General features: G+C 34.8%; 1 protein-coding gene across 2 annotated transcripts in view; it reads left to right on the forward strand.

Moving 5' to 3' along the window:
* The first annotated feature begins 768 nt into the window (after positions 1-768).
* LOC105211671 (protein dead ringer) overlaps positions 769-13,110 on the forward strand; it is a 62,784-nt gene continuing 50,442 nt past the window's right edge. For both annotated transcript variants that reach the window (XM_011183230.3, XM_011183231.3), the window contains exon 1: positions 769-2,098. In XM_011183230.3, coding sequence (XP_011181532.2) covers positions 2,021-2,098 — 78 coding nt within the window. In that variant the 5' untranslated portion in view covers positions 769-2,020. The remainder of the gene's footprint in view (positions 2,099-13,110) is intronic.

The raw sequence follows: 13,110 nt of genomic DNA on the forward strand, positions 1-13,110 counted from the left end.
TTATTATTGTTGCTGCAGCTGCTGCGCCGCATATCACACAAATAAAATGAGCAGCGCAGAAATCTAATAAGACATAGAGACAGCGTATGATTGGAAAATGTGAAACGATAATGAAACACTGCGGAGAGCGCCAGAAATGTTGCTGAGCGCCAAGAATGTGTGGAAAGCGCATAGGAACAAAACATGTTTCATGGCTGGACTGATTGGCATTTGGTACACACAGCGCTGGCGTGGCAAATCCATAGGTGAAAATATACAATAAATAAAATGATATGCTGCCTTTGCTTGGTGTTTTTACTATTTGCATGATTAGGCGAGCGCATTGCTCGCTCTCTCTCTCTCTCTCTCGCTCTCTCATGCTATTTCTAAGCGCTTCTCCTTCATGCACATGTGTTTATCACACATTATTTAGCTGGCGGCAATCAACATTTCGATCAATTATTGCAGCCAACCGCGGCCCCCCAGCAATACAGCCGCGTGGCTACGCGCTCTCTAATTCCTTTTTTTTTACTGGGTGGCGTTCGCGCTTATTGCTATCATTTTACCGTCTACAGGGTGTTTACATATATATGTACATATCTCTGCTAGGTTTTGTTGATTTTCGCATTTATTTGACGCGTGTATCCACATTCGGCGCTCTCAATTCCAATTTGAATCGAGTTTTTGGCGCGCTGCTGCCAACGCGTGGTTGTCGACGTCGCCGACGTCATGGATGCTCTGCTCTTGCTGCGCGCCACTTCTGCTTTGCTCCGCTTAGCTGGTTGTTTTGTTGGTCACACTCATTCGTGTCTGGATCGTTGTCGCTCAAACAACACAGTGTGTAGTTTATTTTTTTGCTGCAGCGGGTTATTTGCCAATTGCTGATTACAATTGGAATTCGATTGCGCGGAGGCGTTAAAGTAGCAGGCGATTCAGTGAAAGATTGCGCGAAGAAGTAGGAAAAAAAAAGTTTATATAAAAGTACTAATTACCAGAAATTATTAAATTTACAACAACAATGTTATGTAAACATAACGGTAAAAAGTAAAGGATTATGAAAAGAGAAAATATTAAAGATGACAATGACAACAAACTGTGTGTGAAAACATTTTAAAGAAAAAAAAATAATATAAAAAACAAATAACGGTGCAGTGATTGTTCGTGTGAATTTACGTAGGTGACAAAATAAACAAAATCGAAAAAATAAATGTTTTTATATTGAAATTGTATAAGAAAACTGCAAGTGGATTTCATTAAACGTATTTACGGGGAAAAAAGTGTTGTTCTACGCAAAAAAAAATATTATTGCGAAAAATATAGTTGACTTTCACAACAAACATCAATTGCGTATTTTCAAATCAAGTTCAGAGTACAATTTACAACTACAACAGCAACAAGATTAAAACTCTGTGCTACGCCGCTTACGTAGTAGGTGTTGCAGTTTTATAAGCGTCGGCGATCGTGACGCCCGCGTTGTCAGTCAGCGCAGCTTCATTGTTTTGATTAACGCTGCAAAGCATTTTTAACGGTACACCAGCTGTACACTGGTCATCGTATTGAGTATTGTTATTGTAAATCGACGATCAACAGGCGCTGGACATTGAAACAGGAACACTGCACGGCAATCAAAGATATCTATTATTTTCGTTGTGTGTTTGTTGTTATTGTGTAACGGACGCAAGTGTAAAGATTTTTAAGATTTTACTTATGCAATTTGACAAGACAAATTTATAAATTTTAAGATTTTATAAAAAGCACAAGCCAGTGACAATTGGACCACATTTTTGACAATCACAACAACAGAAGATTTGTAAGCAATTTCGAGTGAGTGCAAAATATTGAACAGCTGCTCAAATTAAGCGTTTTCTCTATTATTCACCTAAAGTTATCCTCGCCAAACTGTGCTCTTGTGTGAGTGAATGTGTGTAAATAAAATAATTGTAATAAAATAAGCGTAATATTATTTTTTGTGACAAATTTGTGTAAAAAGTGTAGCGCGTGGCACAATAAGAAGTGTGGCAAAAAAGTGTTTCTCTTATAAATGCAATTATATAATATGGATTGTACTGGCCGTCGTTCAAATCAAAGTGAACGTGATCCAGATTTAGGCGAAGATTTGGTAAGTGTTGCAAAAAAACTGTGAAAATCTTTACTGTAGTGGCGTCTTCTAATTTTAAAATATGCATACTTTATAGAAAAATAATGGTCGAAGTTAGTCTTAATGTTTGTTGATCTTTTAGCCTTTCTACTTGTCCCAAGTTTCCATAATATCTACTCTGTTTTTCGAAAAAAGGAAAATAGTTCACACTGGAACCAGAATTAAGAAGCGGTGCGTAACCTTTAGGTCTACAACTTTGCTTCCGTAAAAGTTGAAAATTTAACTTTTTTTGTATGAAAAAGCAACATTTCCCGCAAATGTCGAGAATTCGGCTCAAAAAGTGACATTTCAGTTCAAAATAAGTTTGGGATGCAAACAGATCTTTACAAATATTTCGTTGGGTTAATGTTGACACAAATGTCCAAGATCGATATAAAAAAATCGATATAATCGACCAGTTCCTGACCCTAGAGACACCTATTAGAAAACGACGGAAGCAGAGTTGTAGACGTAATACATTTTCAAGTTATCTTTAATTGTTTTCTTCAATTCGTACAAATATCAGTCGAAACGAGGAACAATAGATCGGCAAAGTTGTACTCAAAAAATATTTGCAATATTCTGGTTGTGTTCAAAAAATAACCGGAATTTTCGTTTTTTTTTTATTAATTCGTCTATACTAATATTGTCGCCTTAAAAATATATATTTCCTCAAACTCGATTTTTGAGATAGGCTCTTGACTCTTGTTGGAATTTGACTCTTTCAGCTGTTTCTAGTATGCTCATATAACGACGGGCCTTTAATGTCTCTTTACTTTTGGAAATAGGAAAAGTTACACGGAGTCATGTGTGGCGAATATGGAGATTTGGAAATCCTAACAGTATTGTTTTTGGCCAAGATTTCAAGAATAATCTATAGCATATCAAATTACAAGAAAAAATGTGATAATTGGACTTTTGGACAGTTGGAAGTTTTAAAATAATAGTTGAAAAAATGTTAATAATATGAAATTCATGAAATAATCCATAATTGAAATAGTATTTCTTCAAAACTTACTTACTTTGCAGGTGTTTTGAGTTATTTACAACCTGAAAGTAAAAATAAGTGATTTTTTATATAAATCTTTTTAATTATTTTTATATTAAAATTTTTTTGATATATTATTTTAAGGGAATAATTTATTAAATGCTGTATGTAAATTCTTAGTTCAAAAATAGCTAATATTTTATTCAAAATATGCGACATTAAAAATATATTGTTTTTAACTATTTGTACACATATTTGAATTGCTCTGTCTGAACGCAGTCTAATTCTTATTTTATATAAAAAACACACCCATTCTCACATCTCTCGCAAATACTAATGTTCTTCAAATACTAAATATAAAGGGTGATCCACTAGTGGCACATATGCTTCAAGTCCATGTCGTCCAACCGCCTACCATATGTGTATATATTTTTCGCCAGCTCTTTGGTACACCCTGTATAACGTATTTATTTATTTTATTTTGTTTATATAAAAGCAAAGCTTTATGACCACATTGAATATAACAATTTAATGTTCAAATTAATGAAAAAACGCTTTATAGTCAGCGTGCAATGATTATAATAATCAGCTCACGGGTAATAGATTTGTGTTCGATCATTAATTTGATTAAATGTTAATGCATAAATCAAAATACTTAAGTCATAAAAAATCTATATAAAATTAATGAAATGTGTAAATGTGCTTGAGTGCTGGTTGTTTAACCACTTTTGATTAATTTGAAATGTTTTCGGTAAGATCCTAGTTGTGATTTATGTCATCTATTAATGTATTTCAGAATATATTGGCAAAATAAAAAATATATGGAAAATTAACTGGAATTAACTAAAAGTGATTAATTTGAAAAGAATTTGTTTTATGAACTTTTCGACATTTCTGATTTGAACTGTTCGTTCTCTCAAGATTTTCGCCTCAGCTCAACTGATTATCGAGACGTGATAACATCACGTGTGCGGTGTTGTATTAAATGAGAACAATATGGTAGTTAGAGGCTCTCCCGTTTGTTCTCTATGTCTACAGGTCGTCGGATCAAAAGCCTCTTGACAGCGTTGTATTATATAACCATAAATATGTTTTACAGATGGGCTTTCTGTTTGATTAACGGGTCTGCATCCATTACAGAACATATTGTATTGTAAAATCTCACCAGCTTAGGTTGTATAGAAAACTCTATAAGGAAGAAAGATTATCCAAAATACCTTATATTTTTGGAACAACTAAAAAGAAGTTAAGCATATGCTATTGGAGAAAAGAATTGTCGATTTCGGAGTTTGTCGGGTTTAAGAATCCAATTTATGTCGGCCCAAAGGATGACACCATAACCATGGGTTGGTCTGGCCCGAGAATACAAAGCTTCGCCAGTTGCCTCTATTCTTTGCGAAGTCAAGCTAGTTGTACATCTCAAGTGCAGACAGGTCCCGATGCACTTGATCCTTCCATTGAAGGCGTGGACGCCATTGGTTCAGTTATCCACACATCTTCCTTACGCAGGACATGACATAACGAGTGCATTCGTTGGATTTTTATGCGCTTAACTATATCCATGCCGTTGTAGATGTCATATAGTTCATGGTTCCATCTTCTTCAGTACTCCTCGCTCACGCGGACGGCTCCAAAGATCTTGTGGAGAACAGTCTTCTTCAAGTACCTTCTCATCTCGGGTTGTTATCGTCCATGTTTCGTATATATTTATAGAGTGTAATTTCTTTTCGTCTAGAGAGAGATCTGCTTCTCAATTGCCTACCGCTCTCAAAGGACTAATAAGTTCTAATGATAAATATTCGATGATGTCACTTAAATATACTCTATCTTAAGACAGCTGAGATTCAGTCAATAACAATTCAACTGAAATAAACCTGACTCACTAACTTTTATCGAGAAGCGTACTATAATCAGCAGAAAAGTGAAGTAATAATATCAATAAACTATATATTTATGTGCATAACTGGCATTTTTTGGCGTTGGTGTGAATTATGATGATAAATAAATTCAATTAACTTTACTCATTAATTCCGATTTGCTTGCCTGCCTGCTTTGCTGCCTGTTGTTGTTGTTGCATCAAGTGTTGGGCTATAAAATCGAGAAAACACGTCAATGGATTTTGAATGTACTTAGGTACATATGTGCATATGAATGTAAATAATCAAATGTACTCGTTTATTTGTGTGTGTGTGTGCACTATCAAATGTGTATGTAAATTTGTACACATATTTATATTCAATTAAAAAGCTTGCCAGATGACTAAGTGTGTTCTCTTCGAAGTCATAAAAAAGTCCACAGCAGGTAAATGTGAGAAATCAAAAACTCGTCATATTATTAAGTCAATATCGAAAAATGAAACACACACACACACTAGGCGGGAATGAGTATATTTGTTAGCATGTAAATAAACCGTTTGTGGAATACAATGCCTTCAGTGTGATGCCGACAACAATGAATGATATTTTTTCAGTTGTGATATCAACAACAACAACGTACAGCGTTGATGAGCTGCTTTTTTCGCTCTTTTCTTGGGAGCAAATAAAAGAGTTATAAATACGAAGATGAGAGGGGGTAGCGTTGGAGTCTGTGCCGCAGCTAAGTTCACACAGCGTTGCATGCTGTGGGATCTGATCAGGCTGCCTGGTGGTGTCAATTTGACTAAGCGTTGCTGTCACACGGCAGAGTCTCCAAGTTTCTTGTGTGTTTGGCTGTATGTCCGCACCTTGTTTGCTCTACGTCGTTTTGTCTGTCCAATTTCCAAGATTTCTTTTAATTTAAAATCACACTTGTTTTTTGATCGCATATGTGAATTAATTGTTTAAATATTTACATTATTTGTTAGTGAGCTAAATGAATATTAAATGGCATACCTTTATACCAACCTATTCGTTCGTCACTGTACGCTGAGTGGGTTAACAGCTTTCTTGGTAATATGCTGAAGATATGATTGTTCTTGCTGTGAGAATGTTGTTGTTGTAGTATTTGAGTTGTTTGATAGGCTTCATATTGTTTTTAACTTCGACCAACAACAATAACAACAACAATGAAGTCTTCTGAGCCATCTCTAAGCATTAAAGAAGCTCCGATCAGCAAGCTAGAGAGCTATTGATGTACTATTATTTCTTTTAACAGCGCTAATAAAGCACTTGTTAAGCAGGTGACAACAGCAGTTTACTTAAAAATAAAGTTAGGTGTTTTTTTTTATTGAGAAATTACGGTTTTCAATCTTGGTTGTTGTTGTTATAGTATTATTATCATAGGATACATCTGTATCTATGGAGATACACTTGAAGCTTGACTGTACGACTGAAGTAAAACGCACTTGTTTTCTGATTTATTTACATTAGTTTTATGACAACAACAACACGTAAAATATTTTACGAAAAACCACCAAATAGACAATTGTATTGTTGTTGTAAAATTTTTGTGTAAATATTCGTTATTTTGTAGCTATTTTTTTTTTGTAGATATGTTTCCAAGTATGAATTTCCCACGCCATTTTATTTTAAGCGTTACTTAATAATCAAATAGAGAGTTTTAGCTTTTCTATTCCGAAAAAATATTTTTTTTTTATTTTTTAGATGTAACTGTTAAAAAGTCTTCTATGGAAATTCATTATACGTAAATTTCCTATACTGTTTATTCAATACTGTATTTAATGGTTGTTGAGCAGCTTCAAGTAGTGTTAATTTGATATCTTTGATAAAGCAGTTAAGCTTGGGAACACCGCATTTTTATTTGCTCATTGAGAGAGTGTGAAAATCATATAAAGAAAGTGTTAGAGTGCATTTAACAACTTGTTTAGATTTCCCAGTGGTTTGTGCTGTTTTTTTATATACTCAGATATTGATATATGCATGAATGCAAAGCTCGAAATATAGAGAAATTAGTTGATGGGAAAGAAGAAATAAGTAAGTAAAACGGTGGGAATGAATGGTGAATATTAAGTAGTATGAAAAAACATCCAAATCGGTCTTCAGTTTTTTATATTGAAGATGATCCGAGAGATGTTCAACTAATCTTACTAAAAGTTGAACAAACGAGCTGGATGTGCTGGGGGGGTCTCAAAAAATCAACCTCAACCTTGTTTTTATACTCTCGCAACAAAATTTGCTAAGAGAGTATTATAATTTTGTTCACATAACGGTTGTTTGTAAGTCATAAAACTAAACGAGTTAGATATAGGGTTATGTTACATTTGTACAACTTATCAAAATGATCAGGGTGACGAGACGAGTCAAAATCGGAATGTCTGTCTGTCCGTCCGTCTGTCCGTGCTACGGGTAACTTGAGTAAAAATTGAGATATCTTAACGAAACTTTGAACACGTATTCTTTGGCACCCTGAGGAGGTTGCTTTCGAAAATGGGCAAAATCGGAATTGCCACGCCCACAAAATGGCGAAAACCAAAAACCTATAAAGTGTCATAACTAAGCCTTAAATAAAGTTATAAAAGTAAAATTTGGAATAAAGGATCGCACTATGAAGGGGCATATGTGGATGTAATTTAAGTGGGCGTGGCCCGCCCCCAAATCGGTTATTTGTATATATCTCGCAAACCAATAATGCTATATAAACCAAACTTTCTGCAGTCGGTTCTCCTACGTACCCCACCACACATCATGAAAATAGTTGAAATCGGATAATAACCACGCCCACCTCTCATACAAAGGTTAGGTTGAAAATAACTAAAAGTGAGTTAACTCACCAACGAAAAACGTCAGAAACACTAAATTTCACATAAATAATAGCAGAAGGAAGCTGCACTGAGATTTTTTTACAAAATGGAAAATGGGCGTGGCAACGCCCACTTATGGGTCAAAAACCATATCTCAGGAACTACTCGACCGATTCGAATGAAATTCGGTATGTATTATTTTCTTGACACCCTGATGACACGTGTGGAAAATAGTCGAAATCGGTTCACAACCACAACTACTTTCCATATAACTCATTTTTTAATTCCATCTTATTCCCTCACTTTATAATATATACATAAGGAACCAATGAAGATAGCGAAATAAAACTTTACACAAATACTGTATATGATCTGTGGCATCATTTGTAAAAAAATTGTCGAAATCGGACTATAACTTTTCAATGCCCCGGATATCGAATATGAAGAACTCATTGCCTCAAGGTAACTTTTCACCGAAAATTTCGGTAAATCTCTTAGGTATCTCAATTTAATTCAGAGGAAATATTTTTCTTCTAATAGTGTGCCTCTGTACCAGAAAAGCTTAAAATCGGGTCATAAATTCCCTTAATTTTCAAAAATACTTAATAGCTTATAAATCGGTTAATATGCGAAATATATTTATGCCGAATATATGGGTCAAATTGTGTGTTTTCTTAATAAAGATATAGCAATAAATTGCGAGAGTATAAAATATTCGGGTGCACCCGATCTTAGCCTTTCCTTACTTGTTTAGAGCTAAAATTGTTTTGAGTATCAGGGTGGAAGTAGACGGAGTTGTCAGGAACAAGTAGTTTCACTTCTACTGGTGCCAGAACACAAAGTCATTGAGGGCAACGAAATTGTAGACGGGATTGCCAAAAGGGTTGTACAACTATCAATTGGAAACGTCCAGATCAACATTGACAAATCCATGTACTATCTATACGATGATATCGACAGGAGCATAGCAAGGAAAATAACGCTTTGGAAAAATATACCAGGGTACAAAATCGCTAAAGCCATATGTAATGCGGAAGACCAGAAATACACAAAATTCCTACTGTCGCTACTGACTCTCTCTTAGGTCCACAAAAACCGTTAGCCTTCGTTACAAACAAGTTAGTTGAATGAAGTATTAGATGATACTTATTCTCTCTTTAGGGATTTTAATTATTACAAAATGTGGAGAGTCGTAAACACTTTGAAAAGCCTCGGGACTGTATATGGCTTTCTTGGTAAGGCGGAAATAAATTTAAAGCTTTTAATAAATTTAATTTAAATTACTTTTGTTAGCACGGCCCTCTATAATCTCAAGTATAAAATAATAACTTATAAATCCATAATTAAGTAGGAAGATTTAAGATTTTGATATTTAAAGCACAAAGTTTCTAAAATTAGTACCAAAACTACATAGACCACCCAATAGAGGCATAAACTCATAACATAAGATTAACTTAACGATAATGAGAAGCCTGCAGTGGAAAACTTAAAATGACTTAATCATCGTCGGAATTCTTAATTAAGTACGTTGCTTACACGCACTGCAGGGCTTCTAAAATTATCCCCTCAAGTTCAGATTTAATTCGCCGCTTGATTGATACTATCAATTAAATCTATAGTTATCACATCTCTCACTTAAATATGAGTGCGTTTACCCGCTTATGATTTGCGAAAAATTTCGCTTCAAATTCTCACATACATAATCTAATAAATCCACTGGCCATCCCTCATTAACCACGAAGACCACCAATGTAATTAAAATTTAGCTAGCTAGTGGTTAATAAGAGGGAACCAGTGTAATTTAATTGAATTGGCTGTAAATTGAATGACTTTTCAATTATTGAGAAATCACAGCAAATCAGATTTTGGGGAAATTAAATCATTTTTAATATTAACATATAATGTGGGCACTCGGCGATCGTTTGATTCTAATGTCTTCCTCTACAGCACATATTTGGCGTTAATGAAGTGCCACTAGAAATTGATGATGCCACACAGCTATAATTTAGATTTAATCACATGGGGCAAAGCAAGCGTTGAACGGCGATCGGCGGTTGACGATCAATGCGCGATCATGGCGATCATTGAGTATCGGGAATGCGCATTTAAATGGCTGCTAATTTAATTAAGCGAATGATATGTGGCAAAGTAGGGATACAGACAGGGGCCACACACAAGTGTATTGTATTTAATGCGATGAGAAGTGCCAGCGCAGAGCGGAAGGGGCGCTTAGTAGCGGCATTTGGCAGTTAGCGCAGCGTTTGGCGTTAATGAATGATGTGTTTGTGAACGGTGATAAGTGGTTGCTGCCCTGTGGCAGCATATTAAAATTTATTAATTTAAAAAATATACAGATTTGAATGCATGATTTCGATAATGTGTCGAGAATTCCGGTTGCTTCTAACCATTTTATAAGTATGTTTGTGTATAATTATTGCATTTTTTTTCTCGATGCCTTGTTCATTGACTCTGCCTGTAAACGGTTTATAACGCGTTGATCGCTTAGTTATTTGCAGATTATTCGTTTAGTTGGCCGTTAGACCGTTTATTTCGCTCATTTATCATTCATTTGCTTACATATTTACATTTATTTGAATTTTTGGATATTTTTAGTGCGTTCAACGCTTCATAATAACCCTGTTTATACTTAATTTAATTAGCCACATTTTATATTTATTGTTATTAACTTTTGCTGTTGACCCTTTAGGCTTACAAGTCGTTGGCTAATACATTATTCCTCTATCTAAATTTCTTCAATGGACATACATACATTGTCAATATATCTACGTACGTATCCATGTCTGTGTCCGTTTTTCACTTCCCATTCATGCCGTCCACATTTTCTATGTTCAGCTCAAATTCACCATATTCTTATTTTCGTCATCCGCTTGCTGTTGCCCTCTTCTCGTCACTTCTATTGCCAATTTCGTTAAACGGAAATAGCAACACGTGCTGCGTGTCTGGCGGCACATTTGTGCCACACAACCAACCAACCAATGATCAAATTCTTCGTTCGTCCACTTTTTGCCGTTATTTGACTATTGTACGACTTCGATCGTCAGTATATGTCTGTATGTGTGTTTATGTTGCACTGTGTTGAAGTTTAAGTGTTGCCACATTAAATAAGACAAAGTTGTTGAGATTTTATCGAAAGAAATTTTGACTTTTGAAAATTCATTGATGTTTTGTTGTTTGTATTTTGCGGAGGCGTACTAGAGTATATGTAAGTGTGAAAATAGCAGAAAATAATTAATCTCAAAAGGAACTGCTTCCGAAGGGAAACATATAGGTAATCTTAAAACAATGGCGATGGAGCACTATGATAATTTGGAGAATATTATTAAAACTGTAAGTATGCCCCTACAAGTTTAAGATTGTTTTCACAAAACGCTTGATCACTGTTCGTCAATGACTCATCAGGCGACCGTTATCTACGACATGAAGTATACTTAAAAGATTTTCAGATTATTTCTGGGACCGGTTAGCAATAATCAAAATTTTCTAATTTTGGGAGACCTGAATGAAAAATCTGAATATTTAATACCTATGGATATCTAATATTTTGATCACTTTATATTGAAAGAACTTTGTTCCAAAATTACATCAAATATAGAACATATATTTTGTTTTACTTGAGAAAACCGATCCATATAAATATGTCTACCGGGTATAAACGCTCACAATTTCAACAGCTCTAGCTTTTCTGATTGATGTTTCAAGTAATTATCTATGAATACGTTGTCTATATACTTCAAAAGATCATAATTCTAACAAGATTCTTCACAAAATATGTTTGGAAAATGTCCCATTGTAGTCCATAATGTAAAGACTTTTTTTGGAAACGAACTCTATGGATAATATATCAGACTTGATTTTTAAAACGATTGGCAAAACATATCAATTTCGATAACATTCTACCAATTTGCTACCTTTACGACAAAATCGTATAGACTTACTAGCTATATAAAAGGCAAACTTTTTTCAAAATATGTATTTCAAATTATGACCTATCTAATGTAGCTATTGCCTGCTATGGTGACCCTTTCAATATGCCGCCTCAATAAAAAACCGCCATCGAAGTTACCGTTATGAATGCACATGGTAGTATAACGAAAATGGCGGCAACAGTGATGATAAAAGCCATTACACATTTGTATGTTCATATGTATCTAATTGCATACATACAAACTAATTCACTCATATGTGTATGTATCTACCAACTCGTAAGTTTGGATTAAAAGTAGAGCGCCGCTGTGTGGCGAGTGTCAACACCATCGCCTAGAGCGTTACGCATCGGAGGGGGGCCATATGGATTAGGCTGACCGGTTTCCGCGTTTAAGCGCGTCGAAGTTGCGAGCGGCCTAAGCGGTTTGGTAACTAATTTTTATAAACTCGCGGGCATTTGTGTATTCAAATGAAGGTAAATATGCATATTTATGTATGTGGATGTACAGATACATAGCTATGAGTGTAAAAAATATGTAAATTTTATATTGACTGCACATATTTGCACTATGTATTTTTGTATGCGTATATGATAGCTAGATACATACATACATATGTGTCTTCTTGTGTTTGCTTCGAGTGCCAGCGCACGCCATTGCGGTTTTTGGACGGCTCTTTTTTTGTTTTTTATTTATTTTTTGCCATTCGCAATTGTTTTTTTTATTTTTTCCACTTCATTGCCTTGGGGTTAAACTAATCGCAGGCGCTTATACGCGGAGTTTCGGCGCGCTGTCTTGCATTATGCACATTTGCAGAGCAGCCATTGTTTGATTTTAAAGTATGAGCGTACTTCATGTATTTTGAATATGTGTGTTGTATGCCAATTTATAAATATTTTGTATCATTTTGGATGTATATTTCATAGTTTCGTTTATTCAGAGTATTACTTTGCAGGCAATAAATAGTTATACTCAAAAGAGTATATGAGTATATATAAAGTGAATTTTAAAATTTGAATTTGTAGATTTTTGGTTTGTTTGTGCGTTTGTGTTCCCATTTATTTGCAACATAATTTGTATGTATGTTTGTATGTCTGCGGATGCATATGTATTTCATTAGTGGTTTGCAGGAAGTTTCGCGCACTCACGCTGTCACTTAAAGCAACACTGCGGGGTGCATCCGGAAAACAGCATTCGCATCATCCGCTTCAACCATTTTAATTTATTTATATAAATACGAGCATATGTATATTCGTACTTTTGTTGAAATAATTATCTATATGCAAATCTCAGTACAGTCAGCATTTCCCATTGGATTTTGTAGCACGGAAAGAAATGAATCACTATTTTAGAGCATAGTGATCGTCGAGGAGGCAAAAATTTC

Source organism: Zeugodacus cucurbitae, chromosome 6, assembly GCF_028554725.1.
Source record: "Zeugodacus cucurbitae isolate PBARC_wt_2022May chromosome 6, idZeuCucr1.2, whole genome shotgun sequence".
Taxonomy (NCBI): Eukaryota; Metazoa; Arthropoda; class Insecta; order Diptera; family Tephritidae; genus Zeugodacus; species Zeugodacus cucurbitae.